Below are 26923 nucleotides of genomic sequence, written 5' to 3' on the forward strand. Positions count from 1 at the left end.
CAGCCTGCCTGCTGTGAGCAGGGTAAAAATGCATCATGTAGGATTGATGGTATTCTCTGAACATCCTTCACTCTTCATGGCTTAGGATAGTGGGGTTTTTTTTTACTTATGATGCTGCTCATTTTGCATTTTTTTTTCACTTTTAATAATCCTTCCTGTCTATTTTGACTGCTGTCAGTTAGGGAGTGGAGACCAGGAGCAGTGCCCTGCACCCCTGACCCAGGATGAGATAAGCAGCTGTGGAGACTGAACTGTCTGTTTCCTGCTAGCTGAAGGCAGTAACTCTCTCTTTTATTAAATCAGGAAGAAACCCTGCAAGTACTTTGAACAAGGGAAAGGAACCTGCCCCTTTGGAGGGAAGTGTCTTTACCTTCATGCTTACCCAGATGGAACACGGGCTGAACCTGAGAAGCCCCGGAAGCAGCTCAGTTCTGAGGGGACTGTGCGGGTAAGGGGGTGATTAAAGCCACATTATGCATGTGAAGTGCACTACATAAATATGTTCCATACCAAGCACAGCCTTGGAGAAGTGAAGGAAGCATCCCTCACCTTCCCTTGGGGCACAGGTTTGTTGTTAAAGTAGAAGGCACCTCTTATTTAAGAGCAAAAAATCTATTATTGTTTAGTTTTTTCAACCGATCCTTCTCCCAGCAAACCTTTCTTCAGGAGTTTTGCCACTCAGGCTTTCACCTGCAGTGTTAAAAACTCACCTCACTTGCCTCATAGAGCTGGCAGTAACACCAGCTGAAATGGTCCCATGAGCTGGGGCTGGGCAGTCAGGCTGGTGGGGTCACTTGAGGAACAGCCCCTTCCCAGGGCTGGTTTCACCTCGCAGAGCTCATACCACAGAGCAGTGGTCACCGTAAATTTAACAGCCAATGTTGCTGTGAGTGTTACTAAATATAGAACCAACCCAGCTTTGGAGTCTCAACTTCACACTTGTTTTTTTTTAATGAAGAAGTAAGTCTGGCCAGGGAAGATACTTTGAGGATCTGTGACTGGTTGGTGATCAGTCAAATTTCTTCTCTTGCAGTTCTTCAATTCTGTTCGTCTGTGGGACTTCATTGAAGACAGAGAAAGCAGGACTGTGACCAGCACAGATGACCAAGTAACAGAACTTGGAGAACTTTTCATGCACCTTTCTGGGGCTGATGAGGATTCTGCTACTTCTCAATAAAGAGAAGGAAGGTCCTGTCCCTGCATAGCAATCCAGCTATTTATTTAGTCACGCTTCTTTCTATGGCACAGTTAGGATGAATGTACCCTGTGGTTTCCTTGTGCAGTCCTGGTAAAGTCTTCAGGTAGTTTTTGTATGGCAACAAAAATACTAAAATATATTTTAAAAGTGAAATTGATTGCATGGAGAAAAAAATCCCATCATTCTAAGAGGGTTTTCTCCTTCTTAGGCCCAAGATACACTGTTGTGTGAGTGGAGTGGCAGTGTAAAAACAGCTCCTCTCTTACCATTTTAAAGCTTCAGCTGCTAAAAACTGTTGCTAAATCTATTTTGGTGGGGTTTTTTTCCCCATCAAATCCACTAAATGTATATCTACTGGGAATAATGGTCAGTGTAGCTTTTTTCCCCCCTTAAAAAAAGATTTAAGAACTAATGCATTGTACCTCAAAGTAGTACCCAGAGTCCAGAGCCAAGTTCACTGTGTTCTCACAGTGTTTCAGCAGTGGGGCCTGGACCTTTCCTGGCTCTCACAGGCTGTGCAGGTTCCTACCCTGGTTTTAAAAGGATTGAAGCCACCAGTGGCAGGAGGTGTCCCTTGGAGAGCAGATACACCTGCACCAATACATATTCAGGCAGAGCAAGACTGAAGTCACAATCAAACTTAGACCACCAACTGGATTTTGGATTATATGGAGTTACTTTAAGGAGTCATTGCAACAGCAACAGTGAAACTGCAACAAAATGTAACTAGTTGAAATGTGCTTAACTGGAAGGGAAACCTTGACTCAGGTTAAATGAAGCAACCAAAATGAAGTAACTAAATAGTTTTCTGATCTTAGCTCAGTGATCTTAGTTTGCAACTCTCAACATAAATCATGTCGGTTACAAAAGAACCCATTTGGTTTAACTGCTGCTTTTCTTACCTGTGTGGTACTGGCCTCTCCCACATCCCTGTAGCTCTGACCCAGGCTCAGACCAGCCCCAAACGGGCAGAAGGTGAATTGTTGCTCTTGTAAGTGACACTGAAGGGGCTGCTCTGCAGCAGGTGCCTCCAGCTCCCTCCCCACAGCCCTGACAGCAGCTCCTGCACCTCCAGCTCTTCAGGAGGTCTCTGGCTCCAGCTGCCCATGTTTCAGATGGACACCAATGGTCAAGGTCCAGGAGGGGTGAGGTATTGAGGCACATCTGCATTCATGGAATTAGACTCACTGAGATTGAAGAAGACCTTTAAGATCATTGTACCAATCATAAAATTGTGAATTAATTTTACTTTTGTTAAAACTTGAATTACATTTGTGTTGCAAAAGGCTTGAGCAAAAGAAATTTGCTATTTGATAAAAGAAATTAATTCTGTTAAATGCTTTGGATTAACTTTGCAATTAAGCCAAAAATTCAGTCTGGACACAACTGACCTGGCTGCTGAGTGTTAGGATTTTGGGGTACAAGGAGTTTCCTCAAGCACATTCTCTCTACAGCCTTCAACTAAGAGGGACAGTTTACCTGATGGCTTGAGGAGAAGACTGAATACCCATTAAAGGTCCCTCATCTGCTTAAAGACTGGAGTCAAGCATTTCAGAAAGCTTGACAGTTGAGACAACTGAACTTGCTTATATTGTGAAGCAAAGTATGTTTAGAGACACTTAAGCAAACCCATCAGTAAACAGGACATGCTGCCATGGCTAAAAACTCAGATCTGGGGCACTGTCAGAAAGGAACCTTAATCTGGGCTTTAAACATTTATAAATGGAACGAAATTAGTGACTCCAGGATTATCCACTTCATCCCTTGGTTGGCATTTCTGGGTTAAAACTGAGGCTGAGAAACATTCTGGCTGGAAATCCTGCATTTCTCCCAAGGTTCCAGCAGAAGAGGGAGACCTGCCCCCCTCCCCTGCCCAGCAGCTCCCTCACCCTGAGCAGGCACCTCCTGCTCTGACCTAGGAAGTGTCCCTGCTCTACAATTATTTCCTCCCTAAAGATAATTTTAACAAGGTTTCCTGCTATGTCGGTGTCTGTAACCACTGACTTGTCAGCTGCTCTATGACCACACCACAGGAGCCCCAGCTCTGGTGTCTCACCAGTGCAATTCCTCAGCACTAATTACCAAGGTGAAATAATCACTAACAGATGTAAGAACTCAGAGATGAATATTGAAGAGCACTAGCCCAGACGTCCTTTCTACCACAAACCACTCCCACAGCCCTTCCCCTCCCCACTCAGCCTGTTTCAAGCTCATCTTGCATATTTTCTTTTTTTCTAGAGAGAAATATTTTCAGTAATAAAAATATACCAAAAAAGTCTATGGAGAGGATGTTCTTTACCTGAAATGAGACATTCCTGATTTACTTCCCCCAGGAAGACAGAAACCAGGTAACAGTAGCTGAAATTAAAAAGATAACTTGTTTTTCAAAGCTACCTAGAGAGACGTTTTCATTTAACAGCAGAAAGACTTAGAAACTCAGATCTTTTAAAGTCTTCACTTAGCACCTTTCATCTAATTTGACATGAAGTGCTGGTCAAAACCAGCCTATTTACTAGAAAATATTTTAATTTTTCAAGAGAGGCATAATCTGTTTTAAAAATTAGACATGAATGGTTTCTTTTTGAAAATTAGAGCTAAAGTAAAAGCAGCTTTTTTTTTTTCTTATGATAATGAAGGTGAAATAAGAGATAAATGATGATTTAAGAGGGCTGCAGTTAAAATACCAATCATGTTGTTTAAAATCATGTTCACTATATGGAACAGTTTCCTTCAACCCTCAGTTTTTAACAAGCAAATGTTATGGGTCATGCTCAGTTATCACCTAAGGATTAATACCTCAGTGTAGGGACCTTAAGTAGATGCTGCTGAATTATTACAGTAGAATAAAAACCATCTCATAATGGAAGTGATTGGAAACCTGTACTTTGTCATATCAAGTGTGTTTTTACTTGAACTGCTATTACCTTATCCTAGTAACTTTATAAAAAAAACAACATCCAGAATGTAATTTTCTGCATTTTTAAAATCTAGATGTACATGTCAGAACTACTTATGACTACATTAAATGATGACATTGAATCTTAAACCTAAAATTTAATTTATTTTATTAAAATAAGATAATCAGAGGAACCTTGGCTTACAATAAATGCATTTTCTCAGGAGCAATAAAAACAAAATTAAAACCCAAATCAGCAAGAAAAACTGTATATGCTCAGTTTCCTCTTGATAGTGCATCTCTTGAACAGCTTCAGATGGGACAGGAAGACTCTGCTCATTTTGCAGAAGAATAGGGATCATGTTAATCAGCCTTTTCTCACCCACAAAAGCCCATCTTCCCACCCTTCCCACCTCCTCAGGCTGCAAGAAACAAGTCACTAGTACCAAAGTGAGCTGCTGAAGTTACTAAGGAGGACTGGAGCAAGACTGGCTGGCTTCCTTCTCTGAGCAGTACAGTTCAGAACAGATTCCATTCTTTTGCAAGAGTTTTTCTTCTATGTGCAAAACTATTGCAAAAACTATTTCGTGTTGAATTAGCATTTTAACTTATTTCATTGGCTTGATGAAAGCTCTTGGCAGGAGCTGATTTCCAGGAAGTTGTTGGGTTTTGGTTTTTTCCTCTTCCCTCAGTCTTGTTTGCAGAAAAGCCATTGCAGGCACAGCTCCCCACCTGGAAGTGGCAGATGGCAGGGGGCAATCAAGGAGCACCATAAATGCATCATCTTCTTCCCTCAAGAAGCCATCCTGGCTGTAAAAAATACCCAATTCATCAACAGATTCCCATCAATCCAGAAACACTGCCAAAGAAACATCCATCGCTTCTGTGGATGGGCAAAGTAAGGCTCAAGTGCATCTATTAAAAAAATAGTAATAGATCTCTTGATCTGTACAGTCTGTTAACTATCCCAGTAAAAGAAACTGTACAAAAAGGCCTTGTGGAGCTGTGTCCCTGCAGGGGGAGAACTGCAGGAGTCCTTAGCAGCTTGTTCTTCAAACTGGGGCGCAGGGAATCCTGCTGGCACTGATCCTGGACACTGAGGCATTAAAAGCACAACTGCTGTTACTTCTGTTCCTGTCCCATCCCTGGAGAGAAGAAGGGCAGGGGAGCAGGACCCTAGAAGATGGGCAGTCTCGTGGATGTTAAGGTGCAGGAGTTGATGTCCTCTGTGTGGGCGGCACGGTGCAGGGACGGTTCAGAAGCGCTTCGGTTGATCTTGGGTAAAGAATGTTGCAGCAACTCAATGGACGACAGGATCTGAGGGGACAGAGAGGGAATGAAGGTGCTGGACAAGCAGCTCTTTCCAGTCAAGGCTTAGACCTTCACCTGTTACCACAGAATCATGGAATGGTTTGGGTTGGAAGGGACCTTAAAGATCATCTAGATCCAGCCCCACTGCCATGGGCAGGGACACCTCCCACCAGCCCAGGCTGCTTCAAGCCCCATCCAACCTGCCCTTCAACACTTCCAGGGATGGGGCAGCCACAGCTTCCCTGGGCAACCTGGGCCAGGCTCTCACCGCCCTCATAGTGAAGAATTTCTTCCTGATGTCTGACCTGAATCTCCCCTCTCACTACACACCCGTGTCAAAAGCCCTATCCCAGCTTTCTTGTAGCCTTCAGATACTGTCCCCTTCAGATACTGGAAGGTTGCTGTAAGGTCACCATGAAGCCTCCTCATCTCTAGGCTGAACAACCCCAACTTCCTCAGCCTGTCTTCATAGGGGAGCTGCTCCAGCCCTCTGAGCATCTCCATGGCCTCCTCTGGACTGTCTCCAGGAGCTCCATGTCATTATGCAGGGGACTCCAGAACTGGACACAGCACTCCAGGAGGGGTCTCGCCAGAGCAGAGGGTTGGAACCACCTCTCTCAACTGGCCAGCCATGCTTGTATGGCTTTAAACAACTACACCCTTTGTGGAGGCACTGGAAACAAGACCCCAGCTTGAATACTCCCAACTCTGCTGCCCAGTGTCACTGCTATGAGGGGTCCACCCACGTTCCAGGGGGTGGGAGGATACTTCTCAGCAGCTGACAGACATCAAGATGGATTAACCAGCATCTGTCCCATCCTCCAACAGTAACAGGGACAGGATTGCACCTCCTGCATAACAGGCTGTTTACAAAACAACTTCTAGAAAGAGCTTTTTAAACAACAAAGGTGATGATTGTAACAGCAAGAAGTTATTTTACTGAAATATGCTGATGTTTAATTCCAGCTTTTTAATAAGAAAGTACCTTCCACATTTTCAAAGTGCCAGGAAAAGTAGCCTTTGTTAAAATACAAAAAAATTGCTACCCAAATTTACATCCCCCAGTGGATTCTGTTTGCTTTTGGGGAAGGAAAGGAGGAATTGTCTCTCCTTTCCCTCAAACCTCCCCAAAAGTAAAATGTAAATACAAAGGTTTGATTTTCACTGTGTTAGGGTTTTTTCTTATCTCTAAAGCAGCTGTTGAAAGCAAAGTGCTCAGTGTTAGTCCAACACTGCTTCAGCCTGCAGGCATCATGTTGTTAATGACCTTACAGGAACCACATACAATCAGAAGCCACCTGAGGGAGCTGGGTTATGAAAACTGCCCACCTGAGAACAGACAAAAATAGGGAGCAGGTTGCACTTCCTAGAAACTACTTCTATCTGTGTAGAATGTTTTGTGGCTACTTAGGAAATACTCTGAAAGTCACAGGCAGAAACCACACTTACTTGTGGAAACAGAGGTCGTTCTTCCCTGACTTTCTTCAAACAATCTGCTACAAGCCTCTTCATTGCTTTGGGGCAGTTCTTGTACAGTTTGCTGAGGTCTGGAGAAGCGTAGCCACGGCCAACCATGAAAATAATCTGGGAAAGAACAAGCAAGCAGCAGATAAACTGAAGTTGTCAAGTTGTTTCACTGGTTGATAGCTTTAGTGCCCCTAAGTGACAACCTGAGCACCAAAGGCACACAGATCAGTCCAAATTAATTAACCAAAACAATGGTCCTGAAATCAGAGGGACACTGGTGATGCTGAGCAGGTGAGGGGGTACACAGAGTGGAAGTGGACACACTGCAGGAGATGGCAGCACAAGGCTACAGGGACAAAGTACCAGCCCCAGCCAGCCCCTCTGGCTGCTCCATCCATCACCTCAAGTGTGTGCTCAGCTCTCCCAGGACCTGTTCCCCAGGAGCTGTGCAGCCAGCAAGCTGAGAGGGACCTTCAGCACTCATCCTGGCTAAGGCAGCAACAAAGGAAAGGGGGCTGGTTTGGATCCAGGCAAACAATGACTTGGAAAAGACATTTCCTGTATCAGTCCAGGTTTAGGATTTTCATCCTACTTCCAATAACATGAATGGTTGACTATTGAGTATTGATCTTACCTGGACAAATGGAGGTCAGTTTGGTTTGTTGAGGGGAAGAAGTTTGTTGGGGGGTTTTACTGGGGGCTACACAGAACTAACTGTGCTATCCCCTTTTTCAACTAATTTTCTCACAGGGAAAAAAAAGGAATAATAAATCAATATAATGTTGCTAAAATAAGGTCTCAGTGGTGTTCTGCAGGAAATACTCTGTCCTGCCCTGGAAAAGCTGAGGGCCAAGTGTCATCTATCTGGTTACAGAAATTATTACTGAAGTGTGGATATAACTTCAATATTACTCATTAAAACACATTCCCATGTTCCAGTTTGTAGACAACTTTAAAAATAAGAAAAAAACCTCCCTAACAGAACTGGCTTCTTCTACTTGGAAGATGTACTTCCTACCTACACCCTACCTACTCAGACAAACTGAATAGTTTGTCCCCACACACACACACACTTCTCATGATCAAATCCTGGTTTAAAAAGAAACACAACCCTGAGGATCAGCAAAGCAGAGATTAAAAAGATCTAAGAGTCTGAAGTTCATGCCCTACAAAATAGTTAGCTCTACACTTGCTAAGCCAGAAGCATCTGTGTGAAGAGGATAGATGAGGTTTAGTTAGCTCTACACTTGCTAAGCCAGAAGAAGCATCTGTGTGAAGAGGATAGATGAGGTGTCTTGTCCTTCATGTGCTTCTACATAATTACTGGTTAACTGACTGGTAGAACACAGCTGCAGAAAGACTACATCACACAAAATAACTTTCAGTACTAACAGGTTTGACAGCAGCCACTATTTTCTTTTTCCAGTTGGTATAAAGCTCAGAGTTCAATCCTTGATCTAAGAACAGCTCATTCACCATCAAAAGGGAAAGGTCACAGAATCACAACTATATAAACCAAGATTTTACTGACGTAGCAAAACTTTAACTCATGAACCAATCACCAGGGCACTTCAGGTTTATTAATATTTGTTTGTTTGAGTAACTGTCACTGTCAATATTGAAGTAAACATTTGACTACACAGATTTACTGCTGAAACTGACCACGTTGCAGACAACATTTTGATTCTTTTGCATTTGCCTTTCATCTTCCATTTTTCGAGGCTAACAAAAGGTACAATGCCCATAAACACAGGGCAGTATTGCAGGGGTGCTTCTTACCTGATCTCTGTTGTTGATGTGGGAGTAGGGCAGCTCTCCTGTCATCAGCTCATACAGCACTATTCCATAGGAGTAGACATCTGACTGAAAACTGAAGGGGTTACTGTCCTGCATCCTGATCACTTCTGGTGCCTGTGAAAGGAGGAAAACAGCAGCAGGTTGTGAGCAAGATGAGCAGAACTTAAGACATGGAGAGGACAAGAGAAGGGATCTGGAAAGCAGAGACAGTGAGCTCAGCCAAGAAGCAGTGAACACAGCTCAAAACCTTTCAGTTTCACCTAAAGCTCTGGAAAAGTTCAGGCAGAGCTGCTCTCCATCTTATGAAAAACATCAGTGCAAGTGAGAGTAAACAAAAAGCTGATCTAAGTACAACAACAAAACCCAGCAAGATTGTTATCAGCTTTCAAGGAAACAGAATCAGCCTGCACTTCTGGGTAATGACAACTCAAAGATGCCTATAAATGAAACAACAACTGCAAAGTGCAAAAACACAGGTGTTTTTTCCCCCCAAGATCTGTCTCATGTAGCCAGGCAAGCCTTTAGGTAAGTCAGTTCTACATCTTTTCATGGAAAGCTGTAAAAAGCTTTGGCTTTTTGTATTTTTGTTTTAAAGGAAAAACTTCTGCTTTTGTAGCTGGGGTTTTTTTTCAGATTTATGTGTTTATGGGTCACAAACCAACCCTGGCCAAGCATCCCAGACCCTTAGTGAACACCTCCTTACTTTCCTCAAAATACAAATACTGAAGTAGCAATGAAGGCTGCAAGCCCAGAGAGTAAGTTTTAAAAAGTAAAACCTGTTTTAAATAACTCCTGCAGCTCTTTCAGTGCTACATATTGGAAGATCTCTATGCAATCCCTACGTAGCAACTAATTTTTATTTGGTTTACTTGTGGCCTGAAGTACAGGCTACAAATGTTGCTACCTGCCCTGTCACAGTTTCCTGGGAGCTGGGAAACACTGCTGCTCAGTGCAGGTGCTGAAGGGAAGCAACTGCACAGTACTGGCAAAAATGGCCTGAGTTTAAATGTCAACAGAATATTTTGAGTGTGAAAGAAGAGTTTCTTGCACCATTTTAATGATGGTAACCATTTTAAGCTGGTAACAGGCACTACTTTTTCAGTTTACATTATTAAGTCTCACATTTGAAAAGTTACTAAAGAGATTTTCTCCAGCTGAGTTTTCCAAGGAAAACTGTGGAACTGCCTTCTAAGTTCTGGCAGAATTTATTCATGAAGGCAATTGTTGGGAATATCCTCTCACCCCAGGATTTTGCAGTACCACTTCCAAAAGAAACTCCATAAACTTTCCAGAAGAAATTGGGACTTCTGTACCTGAACTGACATTCACCTGCTGCAAGTCTCAGCAGCCTCAAAACCTATGGGAAAGCTCCCCAGTGGGATGAGCCCATTTGGGAAAAAGCAGGAGCCCATTTGGGGAAAAGCAGGAGCCCATTTGGGGAAAAGCAGGAGCCCATTTGGGGAAAAGCTCTCCTCTCCCTCAGAGCAGCTCCTTGCAGCTCCACTGACAGGCCTGTCTCTGCCCTAAGTGTTTAAAATGGCTCTAGAAATCCAGAGGAGAACTCTTCAGTGATTGGTGTCTGGACAATCCAGCACCTCATGCTGCTGTTTTAGCTTGTCCAAGCAGCACTAAGAGCATCTGTTGATTCATTTAGGTTTCAAGCTTTCCAACAGTGTCCAAATGACAGAACAACTGCTGCTGGAAGGAGAGGCAGCTTTTCCAAGCAGTGAAATGTTTTACTCACCATCCACAAGATTGACCCAGTGGGCTGTTCCACCTGTTGAGATCCACTCCACCTGGACTTCACAGTTGCCAGACCAAAGTCTCCTATTTTCACTGTGAGGCCTTCATGAAGAAATATATCTGAACATGTGTTAAGGAAACTCTGTAGAGGACTTAAGTAAACAATTCTGAATTTCCCGACATGATTACAAAGTGACTCGTTAGGTTATCACAAGTGCAAGCCAACTATCCAAGAATATTGCTGATTATTTTTTGTAAACCTGCTATGAGTTCTACCATGAACAGAGAAAAAGTATTTTTATGGCATCCATACTTACAGAGTTAACATTTAAGACTAAACAAGAGCAGATGCTTCAGCATTATTTGTACATGTCTCTTTAAGGTGAGTTAGGATAGAAATCAACTGTGTTATTAACAAACAACTGCAGGTAGTTAAGTAACTGGTGTCAAGAGACACATGTGGAAACAACATCCTCACAACTCAAGAAAGAGCACTAAGAAAAAAACAATTACAAGTAGAAACAAATACCAAAATCAACCTCTTCACATAAAACTCTCTGGCAGATCTCTTGGGATTTAAATAAGTTTCAGCTATTTCGTCTGCTTAATAGATATGTCTGAGACTGCTAACTAGCACTTGCTTTGTTGGGGTTATTTTAAGAAGGTGTCTTTTTCCAGTTTCATTTAAGAATGTTTTAACATTCATTTAAGAATGTTTCAGGGATATAAACATGGCAGATTCCTAGTCCTCATTTCCATGTCAGAAGAGTTAATTTATTTCACAAAAATGCTCATCATTAATCAAGAATCACAAACTCCTGGCCACCCATATCCTCAAACCATTATTTTTCTAGAGCTCAACTGAAAATGGGAATCTCCTGGATTCCCAGGGGAAGGAATGGAATAGTCCCAATGGAACTACTGAATTTGACATATTTTTAATTATGACATTTGCAAGGAAGCTGCAATTTCTGCTGCCAGCTCAACAGATGCTCTTCTTGGCAAATTCAAAAGCAGACATTTTCAAAGGCAAAAGACATCAGTTCACAACATTTTTACTCCATAGGCCTTACAAAATCCTTATTTTGGCAGGAAATACAGTGGTAAAAGGTTGCCTTTTCTTAAGTTTCAGGATTTTTTGCTTCATTTCTGCCAGTCACGAGGGTGTTTTACATTTCTTAAACCAAGCCCACATGTGCACACCTACACCACCACACACACCCCGACCTCCTGCCATGTAGCAGTGCAGCTTCTCTCCAACACAGCCCCTGGATCAAATTCTGTAACCAACACCACATATAAGACACTTTCTGGAGCACAACTGTTGCACATTTTTTTTCTCCTTTATCACCAAGTTTGGTAAGCAAGCACATATATCCCCTGGAAGTCCTTGCAGAAAAGTAACTTCTTACACATTAGGAGTTACTCACATCCTACACATTTGAAAGAGCCATTGCCACCCCCCCAAAAAAACATATCCATGTTAGTAACAAACCACTCACATTAAGGGAAGCAGGATGAAGTTAGGAAAGGATACTATTGGATTTCATGTCTCTGTGGATGATGTTCTTTGCATGTAAATAGCTGTGAAAGGAAAGGCAGAGCAGTGCATTAGGAACCAGCCTCCCAGTTCCCTGCCAGACCCTCTGACAGTTGATCACATCCTCAACCCTTTCACTGGCCTCTTGCTTTAGTCAACTTACAGGATGTACTACTTTGGGAAAAGAGAAATATAGCAAGTGCCAGCTGAGAACTCCTGCCTTATGCATTCCAGAAAGCGGGAGCAGTGAATAAATCTCAGGAAGAGACAGAGTGTTATCATGTCACAGTACAATACCCTGGAAAACAGGGTGCTGTCCTCATGTGCATGAAACCTGTTTGCTGTGCTGAGGGTTACTTTGCACAGACTGCTTTAATTTCCTGTCACCACACGTCCCAAGTTTTCTGACTGGAAACCTGAGTCCTGAAGCACAAAATGGGTGAGCACTGACAGCCTCAGCCAACGTCAGCATCTTGTGTTGTAACATAACCCAGACATCTGGAGAATGCTTCCAAAATACACCTGTGTGTGAGAGCCCTGTAGCTGTGGAACAGGAACAGCCATCCCCTCATCTCTCACTAGCACCATGAGTATAAATCACTGTTTGCCAAACACTGCATTGCTATGGTCATTAACACAAGGGAAAAAAAGTTAGGTCTATATTTAGAACAGGATCTCATCTAGTGCCTTACAGTGAGACCTCAGGCTAGGAAAGAAGAGAAAATCCAGCAGAGCTGAGACTAGTGGTGTAACACCAACTAAGGCAAGAATCCATGGGGGGAAAATCCCAAATGAAAGTAAGGATGCATACAACAGGCCTGAACTGAGGCTGCACAAAAGCTTTACCTGGTACAGCTCTTTGACCCGTTCCTATTTCAACTCCACATGTGAGAGTTTGGGGGAAAGGAGGAAAACACCATTCCCAGAAGAATACCAGGCAACATTGTTTCTCCTACTCACTCCATTCCCTGTGCTGTCTGCCGAGCAATATCAATGAGCTGGAACATCTGGAACTTGGTCTCTTGCACGTGCAGGTGTTTATACAGGCTGCTGCCTTCACACCACTGGGTAACAATGGCCAGATTATCTTTAGTCATGTAGCCCATGAAGAGCAAAATATTAACATGCCGAGTCTTCCTAACAGAAAGGAGCAGAAAGAGAAGTTAGTATCTCTTCAAATTCTTTCCAAAATGCATTCCTGGCTGAAAGAACAGATTTCAGCTTTTGATTACAAAACCACAAGTTTCCTGAGAAAAATCTTTGCTAGGTGGATGTGTGTCAAGTTTCTTTTTAAAGGTAATTTAAAAGATACAGTTGCCAATATACAAGTTTTAAATAAAAGCAGCTGATTTCTGCTTTTTAGTTCAAATGCTTCTTTTTAGTTCCACGGGAGTTCTTTAAAATCAACCTTCAAGAAAATGATGCCATGAAAATTCAAGGATTTTGAAAATCAGTAACAAAACATTCACACTTGAAAGAGGTATCAGAAAAAGTTACTGGAATAACAGAAATCAGCTTGAAAGTTGTGAAAAATAACAACTTTAGATAGGATTGAGTCCCAACAGGATACTAAAGGGTCATTATAAACTGTGAAGGAATTAACAGATGAGAAGATAGTTCTAACTGGTTCAGCTTCAGGGTTAACATCACATAGTTAACTGAACACTATAAAACCTGAAAGCAGATGAGTTCTGCACTCAGAGTATGCACTTAAGAACAAACAAGGAATGATGCTGCTATTTTAAAAGGTTCAGTTCTGTCTAGTGATAGGAATTATGGCAGAATCTATTAATCATACCCTTTTACTGGAAGCCAAACATGACCTGAACAATTATGGATGTTAGTTTTAGTCATCTGAAGAGATGACTTTCAGGAACAGTGAAGAACCACTGAAACACTCTGAATTATGACTGCTGCCTCAAAATAAAGTTCAGCAGCACCTCTGCATGCTCTGTTTTGTTCTTCTGTGGAAATCTGCTTTTTGTGTCTTCCAAACAAAGGACATTGGGCAAAGCAGTTAAAAGGAGGGTTTACAGTCAAATCAAGTGCCTCGGTAACAGACTTCAGCAGTGAAACTACCAACTCACCTTAATACAGCCACTTCATTTCTGAAAGCCTGGAACTGTTCTGGGGTTGGATCTACAACCTTTAATATCTTCACTGCTACATCCCCTGAAAAGACATTTACCATTGAAGTTAAAACACAGCTTTGGTTTTTGTTTTTGTTTTGGTTTTTTTCCAAAATAACATTAACACGGAGCATACTTAACATTCCTCCTCTGTGCACAGTACACCTCTCCTCATTTGCACACAGGTCAAGACTTTCCTGCAGACATGTAAATTTCTGTAGTATCAAGTAATTCATTTACCTGAATTTCAGTCTAGTGGAAAAAGTCATTTATTGCTCACATGCCTCCCTTCTATTTCTTATCAGCCATGGCAGGCTAGAACTGCACAGATGCATCCTGCAGCACCTGCACCTGCTAACATCATAGAATCATCACAGAACCCTAGAATGGTTTGGGCTGGAAGGGACCTTAAAGATCATCTAGATCCACCCTCCCTGCATGGGCAGGGACACCTCCCACCAGCCCAGGCTGCTCCAAGCCCCATCCAACCTGCCCTTCAACACTGCCAGGGATGGGGCAGCCACAGCTTCCCTGGGCAACCTAAAGTTATTCTAGTGTAGGTGCATTCTCAGCACATTTCTAACAGCCACATAAAGGTCTTTCAGCTTCCAAACAGCATCCAACATTTCATTACTTTCCTTTCCTTTTTCTATACAGTTTTAGCACACATACAGACACACCTTTGTATTTTTATACAATTAAGTTAATATCTTAAAGTTTTTATATATATAAACTATATATACTGTTCTTTAAGCTAATACATGATAAAATTTCACTTAAAAGCTTCATTTTAATTGCTTTCAGTGTCAGTGCTGGCTTTAAATTTCAGTATTTCAGGGGAATATTTGATGACCCAGTGATATCTGTACAGCAACTATTCCCAGAGAATGAAGCTGTAAAAACTAGGGATGGACAGCCCTTAACTAGGGATGGACAGCATTTTAGAATTCAAGAGGGAGATAAACTTGCCGTGACAGTGTCACAGGAAGATAAAAGCAGCTTAAGGAAACCCACTTGCCCCTTAGTGCACATGCAGAAACAAGATTTGAGAGGCATTTACTCCAACACAGGCTCATCCCTTGGTTCAGAGGCTGCTACCACTTGGCATCACAGAACCAGCCCTTTCATTACACAACAAAACCCCAAGAGTGACAGATTTCTCTGCTACCAACCACTGATTTTCTTCTTAATACGGTCTCTTTTCACAGAATCACAGAATGTTTTGAGTTGGAAGGGACCTTAAGGATCACTGAGTTCCAACCCCCCTGCATGGACAGGGACACCTCCCACCAGCCCAGGTTGCTCCAAGCCCCATCCAACCCACCCTTCAACAGGGCCAGGGTCTCACCCCCCTCACACTGAAGATTTTAAGCCTAATCTCTAACCTAAATCTCTCTTCTTTCAGCTTAAAATCATTCCCCCTTGTCCTCTCCCTCCCTGCCCTTGTCCCAAGCCCCTCCCCAGCTTCCCTGGAGCACCTTCAGGCACTGGAAAGTGCTCTAAGGTCTCCCTGGAGCCTTCTCTTCTCCAGGCTGAACAGCCCCAGCTCCCTCAGCCTGTCCTCATCACAGAGCTGCTCCTGCCCTCAGATCATTTTGGCTGTCCTCCTCTGGACATGTTCCAACAGCTCTACATCTTTCTTCTGCTGGGGGCTCCAGAGCTGGACACAGTGTTCTAGGTGAGGTCTCACCAGGGCAGAGCAGAGGGACAAAGGGTCAGGTGACAACAACTCTTTGCTTTTTCTTAACAGAAGATGTTGTTATACAAGTTCTCTCTCCAGAAACCAATACACAACAGCACTTGTCTTGTTTAGCAGCAATTTGAAGGCAAATCAGCCTCCACCACCCCCCAACCACCAAAACCCTTGAACTGATTACAAGGGCCAAAGGGGAAATGTGGGTGTTTATGATAGGTGGTCTTCCAACCCATTTCAACTGTCTTGGGTCTCTTTCCTCCTTTTAAATTTAGGAGCTACACTAGGGGATCCAAAGGGGCCTGTAACAGGAGTGGTACAAATAGCAGAATTAGTACTGAACCATCAGAACCAGCTGGAAAAATAGGGAAGTGCAAGGTACCTGTTCAACAAGCCCTGCAGACCTCAGCTTTCTTCTAGAAGACTAAGGCAGAGCAGCTTATTGCAAAGCTAACACTGCATACAGCTGTGCAGAGCCTCCTTCAGATGCTCTCCAAAGGTTCATTGCAAAGAGTCTTCCATAGCTGGGCCTGGTAGGAAGCCCAGCAACTCAATCAAGAACTCCTACAGAAGTCTGCAGTAACCTGCACACTCCAATTAACCTCCTGTAGCTTTACAGAGACACAGGTGTTACTGCCCTTGTACTATTAGAATGGGTCACCCCCAAAAAGTCTGCAGTTTCACTAGTTGTGTGAACTCCCAGTTTTGCCAGTTCTGAACAGAAAAGACTTGCAAGAAATAGAACCGTCTTAATCTTTTAAGACCACGCTGCAAGTTATGGTTAATTAATTAATTAATGAAACTATGACTTTCCTGAGAAAACAGGAAAACCACCAGTAAGATACTGAGTTAGCAGACAGCCATGCAGCCACCTCGTGTACACAGCTGAGGGCTCTTCCCAAGGCTGGGTTGAAGAGTTGGGAAATATTTTATGTACATTAAAAGTTGAATGTATTTTATTAATAAGAAACTCTCATTTACTACCTTGCTTAGTGAAATCCTACTTAACCTATATTTTTCCTCTTGATATTTGTGTTCCATTTCACTTGTATAATGAAGTTTCATCAGTTTAACTGTCCCTGACCATTACTTTTAGCCTAAGAGTCCTTCCAATGATGTTGACAGCATTTGGGCTTTAAGAGGTGTATTTTTTTTCTCTAAAAATAGAGGGTGAAAGCAAGTTTCAAGATTTTTTTGGTCAGCTTATTTCATGACAATAATGCTATTTAAAACAGGACCTGGAGGGGTTTGTCTGTGTTACTTTTTAAATCAGAAGCCCTGAATTTGGAAACTAATTCTATAGTTCTGCAACATGCCTCTTTTCCAAGTATTTCAGCTAATTTTGCATCACAAACTCTCACATCAACCATCTTCTCCTTTGAAAAACTCCACAGTAAAAGCAATTTATGCTTATTTCCTTCCCTTGCCACCCTGAATATAAGTATGCTAATTAAACCACAGAGGTATTAAAAAAAAAAAAAAAGGAAATATAATTTAACATCAGGCTGTGAAACTTCCCACTAATGCTGCTAATTCAACCTTGTTAATGGAAAGTGAAACCTTTTCAGCAAATAAGCTGTTATGGAACATGGAAATAAAGAAAACAATGTTGGCTCCAATGTTGTGAACATGCAGATGGCAGTTGTGAGATTCAGACTTAGATGTCTTGCTCTTTGCCTTCAGGTCCCCACTGCTAATATTAGGAAACTGCTCTTTCTCGCCTGGTACCTCTGGTGGCAGATAAATACACAGGACCATTACAGTAATTTTACCTTTTCCTGGTGTCCTACCATATCAACATTTTGAGAAGACAGTAGCACTGGTCAAGAACTTACCATGCCATTTGCCTTTGTAAACTGTTCCAAAAGAACCTGACCCTATTCTGGTAGAAAGCATGACTTCACTTGCTTCTATTTCCCAGTAATAACTGGAATCTCTCTGTCCACGAGGCCTCTGGAACAAAAAATGACATAGACTTTAAGTATTTTGTTTAACAACAACAAAAAAGGCAACACATTTTTCTTGGATGGCTTGAACTGCACTAGGAACTTAAACCATGATCTTAAAAGGAACAAATATTTTATAATCAACTACTTAAAGACATCTCAAATACTTCAGAAACTTACTTTTTCAAAATTATAATACTCAAAATCAGGAACTCTTTCACATATTTAAAATTAATAAACCAAAAAGGTGAGAGCAGAATTCTCAAAGGTCTCAGGTTTAAGTGGTTAACAACTGTGAGGCACTCCAAGCAACTGTACTTTCATTTTTATATCTTACAGGCCTTCAAAAAATTCCAGATAGGATTAATTATTATCCTAACTTTTCTTTCTTTTCCCCTGCTCCCAAGTGTAAATCAAGGCTCTGCATTTTGTTCAATTTGTCTTGCCCTGAAACATTTTGACTAGCTTGACTGAAAATTATGGCTTTGTCACTTAGATGGAAGCTATGGCAACACAGCTCAAACAGTGATAATAAGGCTAACTTTAAACATACTCAAAAAGCATAAAAAATATGCAGTCCCTGAAGGTTTAAAAGGGAAATTGTATTTCTATTATATACACAGAGTAATCCAAGATTTCCATCAGCTTTTTTTGTCTTTTAAGTACAGAAACTCACCCAAACACACCAGCACTCCCAGCCTATTTTAACATACTCAAACAAACAAACAAAATTACCATACTTACAATTTTGTTTTTTTCCTGTGTATTAGATCCAGGGGCTCTCTCTCTTTGGGCTGGGACTGGGGTTTTGGGCTGAGACCAGCCAGTTGGGCTCATATTGTTAGGACTTCCAGACAGAGCAGAGGGTGAGGCTTCAATATAAAAACAGAGAAAAAACAACTTAGAAACCAGAAAATAAACACAAAATAATACTATCCATTATTTCAGTTTTTCAAACCATACCTGATTCACCATGGCTTCGAATTGCATCCTGAAACAGAGAAGAGAGATAATGAAGTTAATAAATCTATAAAGCACACAAAAGAACAAGTACAAATAGGGTTGAAATCGTTCCTGGCAGTTTTGGTCAAATGTGACAGAATATTGACCAACCCCCTCCAAAAGATGGCAACCTGGTTATTCTCTAGTTACAAGAATCCAACATGCAATTTGTGACTTCTTACACAACATGAAAAATATTCACAGCATATTAAAAGGTCTTTCTACCAGAAAAAAAGAAAGGGAAAATAAAGAAAAAGGACGTGGACAGGAAGGAACACCAGGAATACTTTCTGCATTCCCACCACTGGCTGGTTGTACATGCTTGTGTTTCAGACCTGAGCAAAGCTCCTGTCATGGTCCTGCAGCTCTGGGGGCCAAGTTCCCAACTAGGTTTTGGGGGACAAACAGGAAAACTTCAAAACCTCTAAAATATTGCAAGTCAATGACATTTTGAACACCTCTACTATACCATTTCAAGCCAAAACAGGCCATGCCTAGTGTCCTAATACTAACCCATCTAATTTTCAATACATTTTCCCACAGATTGAAGGGTGATAATATTTGGAAAGCATGTTCTGACACAGTTCACTAGTTGGTACAGTGCAACAACTCTCACCTCATGCCACAGGCACTTTACAACACAATTCTACAGCCATGCACAAGATAACTAAGCTCTGACAAACATGACTCCACAACTTTTCTCACCTGCTACGTATTATCCCAAAGTACATACAGGAAAGGTAAAATATCCAGGTACTGTATAAGTACAAAGCAAGAACATGCACTACAGAAATGTTAAACACTGTCAGAGTTAATAGAAGTCAGTTCAAACTTGCTAACTAATTAGTAGAATAACAAATGCAAGATATCACAGGAAGACAGAACAAACCTATATTCTACCATACAGTTTTTAAATGAACTCAGATTATCCTCAGTGAAGTCATTTAAGAAATACATCACTTGAGCTAGTTAGTTGCACACTCCCAGGCTTGACTCTACACAAAGCATCCTTGCAACTGAGTGGATTAAAATCTGCATGAACTACCAATGAAGACTCTTGCAAGTTACTATTTTGTCCATCTTTGGGACAATAAAAAAACCTCAGAGAACCTGAATTAACAAGTGATGGTTTTTCCACATCACCCTGAGAATGTAACTGCTTTCAAGTAAGCTGGCAAAGGATAAATAATTGTAAATTGTTCTCATATATATGTAATTCTTATTTAAGAAAAATGTCTTTTTGACCTTCAATCCTAATGTATTTTTTAATGAATACTACAGCAAATTAACCAAGAACAGTGTTCTTCAGAGTCTTCTTACAACACAAATAGTATCATACACAGTGCTGTACTCTGTCACCTTTACTTTGATGTGAAATAAAAATGGGATATCATATTCTAAGGGGTTTATACCCTTACACTCCAGAAAAGTTTCCAGAAGAAAAAAGCCACACAAAATATGCTTGAGAAGGTTTTTCTTTAAAAATTGTGTGACCAAATGCATCTCTAATCCAAGTCTATTCAATTCAGAGGGAATTTCACAGCAGTACTAATTCATTCAGCTAGACTAAAAATGAAGGTCTGCTATCAATTTGTCTCTTCCAATTAGTGTCCTCAATATTTAAGTATAAACATGCTAGGAAGATTTTCATCAAATCAACTCCAGATTAAACATTTCATGTGGACACTGCCATGGCTTACAAGTCACAGCAATCCTGTTAATCACAAGAAAACAAAAGGCACCAAGAAAATACCTACTCTTCCCCTCAAACAAAATCGTCTGCACCAGGAACTGGGAGAAGCATTCAGGCTGTTATTCTAGGCCAACACAGTAAGAGATAAAAGAAAAGAAGAGAGGAAGTATAAAAAAGACTTTTTTTTTAATTAAATGTTAGGATGATAACTGAAAAGTAACCTAATTTGATTCATACATGAGAATGAAGTACAGCAAAACTTTTAAAGTAAGTATCCCCTGTTTCAAGCCAGAAGTTCACTAGTATCCATCCTTTGGTAAACCACTTTATTAAGGTGGTCTTTCTCATGTCATACTAGAAGGTCTCAACTACCTTTTTGGGGTGGGTTTTTAAAGAAACTTTTTTGTTTAAAAGCCTTCTGGAAAACCAGCTATTGCCTTTAAGACATGAAAGCCATTTCCATTCAGTCCCAAGGATATTATGAAGAGCCAGAATAGCCCTTCTGTCTTTACTGCTGTGTGTAAAGGATCAAGAAAGCCATGTCCCCTTGAAGACTCATGACACTACAAAGCTTGATAATTCATCTTGTCTTTTTTGAGTGCTTCATTATTTTTTGTGCCATAAAAACTGGTCAGCCAGGCTTCTGAAGCAGTAAAGAAGGCTGTAAAGCCTAAGAAAACCAAAGAGCAAGGGAAGGTACCTTTCCCCATAAAACCCAGCTGACACAAAGCTTCCAACCAAAAAAGCTCCATGGGGTGGCAATGCATTTATTTTTTTTTCAGTTCCCAAGGTCCAGAGGACTTTTCTAGCACACTGCAGAGTCTTCACATTTCATAGAACCCTATGAACTACCAGCTGAAGGTACAAGTCGTCTCAGCAATCCAAGGCTTTTGCCAAAAACCGGTGCTCTCTCTGAAGTCCTGCAGTTCAGCACTTTCTGCAAGCCCTCCCTCCTCACCACTCCCTTCTTTTATTAAGGTTATCACAAACAAAACAAAAAACACTTTAGACCTGACTTCAAAGAGTTGTCTCTTCAAAGAGAGACTAAGGTAGGAAAAAGAAACCCAATAAAAACAACAAGAAAAATGTGCTTGAAAGCAAGTAATAGCAGAAATATTTTTCAGATACAGATGGTTTTAGCACACAAGCCCAGAATTGCTGTTAATCCTGTACAGGTATAACACAAAACATCATATGTTTTGAATTGAGTATTGCAACCCTGAGAACTACATCCAGTCTGATTTAAAATAAACACCAGCCCCACAGCATATCCAGATTTTTCAGTTTGAAAGAACACTTTTGGTCATGTCTAATAAGTATTTCTTCAGCAAAAATGAAGTGATTTGCTTTTCAGATCTGTGAAGCTCAACTGTTAAACACTCCCACATCTTTACAGACATCAAAAGTCTACCTAGGACTTCAGCAATGTTGATAAAGACTAAAGGAAATGATAACTTTCCTTGCAGATGTGCCACCTATACACTTCATCACTCAGCCAACTAAGGCAAAGGGTAAGCAAATGACAGCAAATAAGAAAACCCACCCAGTGACTATTAGATGGCCAGTGACAATTTCAGTTGAACATGATGCTGTCCCCTCCCTCCCAGTGTTACCTCAATGATCCTGCTGTCCACAGGCATCGTGGTGCTGACCATATGGACATTTGGTGTGGATGTAGATCGTTGTCTTTGGGAAAGAGAGCCCTCAGAGGAAGGATTTGATGTGTTGAACGTGAAGGCATGAGGTGTAGAATACCTGTGCTGGGAACTGAGAAGGAAAGAGAGAGAGAGAGGGAAAGCTGTGGTTATTTTTTTCCCCCTAGCAATTGAAAAATACTCTTCAACATAAGCTGCCCAAAAGCAATATCCACAGAATTCCAAACAGAAAAAGTTGGGACTTGCACACCAACCAAACTATTTGGTCAGCTGACTCATTCCCAGTTTAACCTAGGAAGTAAATTTTAAAAGCCTGAAGATCTTGTCAGCTCACATATTTATGTAGTGTGTTTAGCATAAGTGTTTCTGTCATTGTAAATTTTGTCACAATCCCCATCAAACCACATTTAAGGTACTGATAAAATATTGGCTAAGCTGGATTAATTCAGGTCTGTGAAATTTAAACCAATTGCTCATTTCAAGCCTGTTAAATGCATAGCTCAAGAGCTACTTTTACTGCTAAGCCCTGAATTTGTAAAGGTTTGCAAGACTGCTCAATGGTTTCCACAGAACAGCCAGCAAGGAAGTCATGAAACCCAATACCAGTTAAAAGGAGGCCAACACTAAAATCCAGTGCAATATAGTTATAAATTACAGCTAAGGTCAAACCTCATTTATCCCAAATCACTCAAGTACCTTAACTAAAAGCAGCCAGCCTTTGCAAAAAGCTTATCAAACTATCAAGTTAATAAGTCATTGTTCAACAACACTGGGAAGAGAATAAGATGGTAAAGATCATCAGATCCATTCCTGAAGCTCTTCCCACTAAAATAAATAAATAAACACACAGAACCATTTGCAAGTCAGCTACGTGCTCTGTGCCTCATTCCTCAGTAGGCCAAGATTTTTCAAAGGAATGTAGGAAAAACAAAACAAGGCCTGCCCTCTTCAGCCTCTAGAATTTCAAGGAAAACCGTGTGGGCACAAATAGGCTCAGAAGACAAGCCCTTTAGAAAGGGAAGCAACTTTTATTCTAGCATTTAAAACTGCAGAAACATTCTGTTTGGGTCTCAGAATGTTACGAGGAGCCTATTTTCAGTTTCCACTGTTCTCTCTTTAAACACTTATCTGTCATCATAACATTAGAAGGTTATTTTAGTTTAGCTATGTGAGTCATGCAAAACGAGTCACAAACCTTTACATGTATACTACCTGCTTAGACAAAATAAAATTAATTCACAGAAATACCAAAGGGAGCCTTGAATTTTCTAAGGTGGGAAAACAAAAGTCTCCAGAAAACCTTTCACACCCTCCCTCAATATCTTAGGACTAAAAATTAAAAATACAAAACCCCAAATCAATGTTTTAATTGAATCGAAGAAGAAAAGACACTTCATATTCTCTATGATGAAGTGGTGTTGCTTCCTTGCACTCTTATCGCAGCCTTCTATAAAATTGTTCCATTTTTTAGGACCTGGGGGTGGTTTTGTTTGGTTTGGGTTTTTTGTTTGTTTGTTTGTTTTTAAACAAGTGTATTTCCCAAAGTAGAAATGACAGGAAATACTAGCTTACCTAACAGGTATCCGGGAGACAGACTCCCGCATCCGTCTCATTGTCAAGGGAGGTAGTGCAGGGACACCACTGTCATTGATATTTGGATTTGGGAACAATCTGAAATATCAACAAAAACAATTACAATTTCAACTGCTACACTACCTCCTGTACAATGCTCTTTAAAATTGAAAGGGCTGTTTCTTTCCAGCATAAGTACCTTCACAAACACATTCCTATCTTCACACTCTATTTTCCCTCTGTGTATGGTATGAGATAGAAACTATGACTTCAGACTCCCGAAGAATATTTCCAGGTGTTCTTTCTAATCTTAAGATAGAAATCTTTTTACATCAGACTTCAAATTTTCCTGAAAGGGTACTCAACACCAACTTTTTAAAGTTCTATCATCCTACACTCTAACGACTAGTCACTATAAGAAAATGCATAATGATCAAGGTTAGTTATTAAAAAAATACAATCACAAAATAAGACACAGAAAATCAATTAGGTTTTAGCACTTTTGCATATAAGGACTTCTAACAATGATTTGCAACTTTTTCTAATCAATGTGTTATCCTTTCTGAGCCTTCTCACCATTCCATGCACTTTCAACAGGCTGTCAAAAGCTGTGGCAGTTCTGAACACTCAGGCTTCCAATAGCTACAAAACAACTCAATCAGAACCTTTTTTCTTCTAACAAAAGTGTTATGCAAGATTATTTACTCTGGCTCTATTGAAGCAGAGAGCATCATTGCAACTGCTACTCAAGATCTTTCTTTTATTGTCCCAAAATACTAAAATCTACAGCAAGAACAAAATGCCTTCACTGTAAATGGCCTTCTTCACCTGGGAACAGACAATCATTGCTGGCTGTTTTATGAAATCAAGACACAAATTCTCTATACAGATGGAAGTGACCACACTTCCCAATGATCCAAATTGATCTCTGTGGTAAGAGGCTTTAAAAAAAAATAAAAAAAATCATGCTTGTCTGTCACAGAGAATTACTGCTGCTATTAAAAAGGAACAGTCCTTACAAGAGCTGCCTGATATTGCTCCAGTCGACACACATGGTGGGGACTTTAGTGCTGCAGTGTTCATGGAACTTATAACCACATGTCTGACACCGAAACCCATTTAGCAGGAACTTCTGGCAGATGTCACAGAAAGCAAGCTTTAGAAATGTCTTCCGAGCCTAAAAAACAGATCAAATGATTAATCCAAACTACTACCTTCTCTTCATTAACTGAGACTGACATCTTCAGAGCTCAACACAAATAAATTCCACGTTCAAATATTGCTAGCGCTCCCAAAGTGAAACTGAAATTAAAACTTGAGCATTCTGCTATATATTTCTAGTGTGGTCTTGTGCTCAGTAAGGTGACAGAGTGTGGGAAGCCAAGAATTGGGTTTTTTGTTGGTTTTAGTATCACCAAGGAGGTGAGGGAGGATCAGATCCTAAGAACCACCTCAGTTGTTTATTTTACTAGTCCAAATACTTGGTGTGTTGTTATGACCGACCAACAGCACTTGCATAATAGATAAATTCCTTAGTAAATAAAATGGTTTAAGGAAATTCTACTTTTATAATGGCATCTAACTATCGGTTTCTTAAAGCTTCTGAAATGCAAAAGAAAATTAAAATTAACCAAAGGGTTTCCTCCTCATGAACACACCCCGTGCAGGAAAGCACAAAGTTCAAGCTTCTTCCAGATCTGGAGAAAAATATGAGCTTTCTGCTGACCACTTGCAAAAGGCTTCACTTGCAGTTTTCTAAAAATGTAAAGTAGAAGCAAAGCTACTTTCAGTTTTTGTAAATCAATCCTAGCCTTTCTAATGGATATGTGCTAACCCTTTAGTTTTGTCACTTCACACAATATATTTTTGGGATAAAACAACAGGCTAGAATACAGGAAGAGATTTCCTTTCCAGGGAGAACAAAATAATGCAAGGCAAAACTGCTAGAGTTAGGCATTACCTCTCTGTAAACAATAAAAAATAAAAAATAAAAAACCCTGCTGTATTTATTTGCTCTATATTGAGCAAATAATCAATTTTTGACAAAAAATACAAGTCTGAAGTCTTTCATCCCTCAAAAGACACTCTGGCAACTCACAAGGCAGCACTAGCACACAGAACAATGTCATGACCTTGCAGAATTAAGGGCACCACTGTACATTCAGTACAACTACCATCAGTCCAATACATCTGCTGAACTTAGCCAGCCTTTCTTGACTGATGATTCAAGTCAAGAATTGGGAGATAACCTGCAGGACATGATATCCTAATATGACAGTTATAGAAATAATTATTTATAATATTTCTATAAAACCCAAAAATTGTCATAGTCAGACTTTTGAAAAATATGGGTAATGTGAGCTTTTGAAGTCTCTGGCTCCTAGGAATCACTAAATGTCAATAGAACTCTGGCACTTCATTGCCAAGTGCTATTTAGCCAACATAATTTATGGGGAACAGGGGTGAAGAAACCAAATCATCACTTCTGAAATCCTCCCCTGTGTTAAGGAAATAAAAAGGTACCTAATGCTTAAAACATTCCTTGACTGAATTCAATTGATACAATTTACACCTGAATACGGAAGAGAAAAGCTTACAAAATTGTGGGTAGTGAGTGGAACATGATCCAGGAAGTCCACTTGCAGCTCCTCTCCAATCAAGGAGGCAGCATCTGTATTCCAATCCAAACGCAGTTTTTTTCTGCAAGAGAAAACAGGAACAACAAAATTACTTGGGAGAGAAGAAGTCTGGCTGGTCAATGATCTACGTTTTGTGAGTTTTCTTGAGTAAACTGAAAACAAATACAAAAAAGCACAGCTAACCTCTTCTAGGGAGTTACATTTCAGTGTCTTTCACTTTAAAAATTAGAAGCAACTTTGAAAGCTTAAGTGATTCACCTCTTTATCTGTCTATTTTTTGACATGTAAGTCATGTAGATTATTTGAAGTAAGACACCTAGAAGCTGTAATGGAGTCACAGAAACACTCTTATAAACAAAACATAAGAAATATGAATGACAGACTTAGTGACAAGAAAGCCATTATTATGTGCTTCAGTACTACATACAGTTGCTGGTGACCCCAGAATGGACTCAGTTACATAGAGATGTAAACCCACGAATGACCAAGGCTTAAAAGAGCATTAAGCCCAAGCTTTATGAAGTGTGAAGTTAAATGTATTAACTCCATGAGATACCTTCACTCCCTCAGCTTTTAAAGGAAGCATTTGGTATTTAATAGCAGAATCCCTGGTCCTACAAAAAAAGTAAGTTATATCTGAAG

At 40.6% G+C, this 26923-nt stretch overlaps 2 protein-coding genes across 3 annotated transcripts in view; one reads left to right on the top strand and one right to left on the bottom strand.

Annotated features, from left to right (window-relative positions):
* The window catches only part of MKRN2 (makorin ring finger protein 2), a 14589-nt gene extending 13219 nt beyond the window's left edge, over positions 1-1370 (top strand). Inside the window, 2 exon segments of the mRNA XM_010008856.1 lie at positions 304-448; positions 1034-1370. Of these exon segments, the coding sequence (XP_010007158.1) occupies positions 304-448; positions 1034-1177 (289 nt within the window). The 3' untranslated portion in view covers positions 1178-1370.
* Positions 1371-4252: 2882 nt separating this feature from the next.
* RAF1 (Raf-1 proto-oncogene, serine/threonine kinase) overlaps positions 4253-26923 on the bottom strand; it is a 32724-nt gene continuing 10053 nt past the window's right edge. Inside the window, exons 3-17 of one of the 2 annotated variants that reach the window (XM_010008845.1) lie at positions 26240-26342; positions 24662-24819; positions 23643-23741; positions 22029-22182; positions 20480-20539; positions 18684-18711; positions 18465-18592; positions 17610-17727; positions 14040-14124; positions 12913-13089; positions 11950-11996; positions 10414-10532; positions 8652-8783; positions 6855-6989; positions 4253-5411 (exon numbers count right to left, since the gene is read on the bottom strand). In XM_010008845.1, the coding sequence (XP_010007147.1) occupies positions 5271-5411; positions 6855-6989; positions 8652-8783; positions 10414-10532; positions 11950-11996; positions 12913-13089; positions 14040-14124; positions 17610-17727; positions 18465-18592; positions 18684-18711; positions 20480-20539; positions 22029-22182; positions 23643-23741; positions 24662-24819; positions 26240-26342 (1684 nt within the window). In that variant the 3' untranslated portion in view covers positions 4253-5270. The remainder of the gene's footprint in view (positions 5412-6854; positions 6990-8651; positions 8784-10413; positions 10533-11949; positions 11997-12912; positions 13090-14039; positions 14125-17609; positions 17728-18464; positions 18593-18683; positions 18712-20479; positions 20540-22028; positions 22183-23642; positions 23742-24661; positions 24820-26239; positions 26343-26923) is intronic. The other variant, XM_010008846.1, reaches the window with a different exon arrangement.

This window comes from Chaetura pelagica, unplaced genomic scaffold (genome assembly GCF_000747805.2).
Source record: "Chaetura pelagica isolate M959 unplaced genomic scaffold, ChaPel_1.0 scaffold52, whole genome shotgun sequence".
NCBI classification, from domain to species: Eukaryota; Metazoa; Chordata; class Aves; order Apodiformes; family Apodidae; genus Chaetura; species Chaetura pelagica.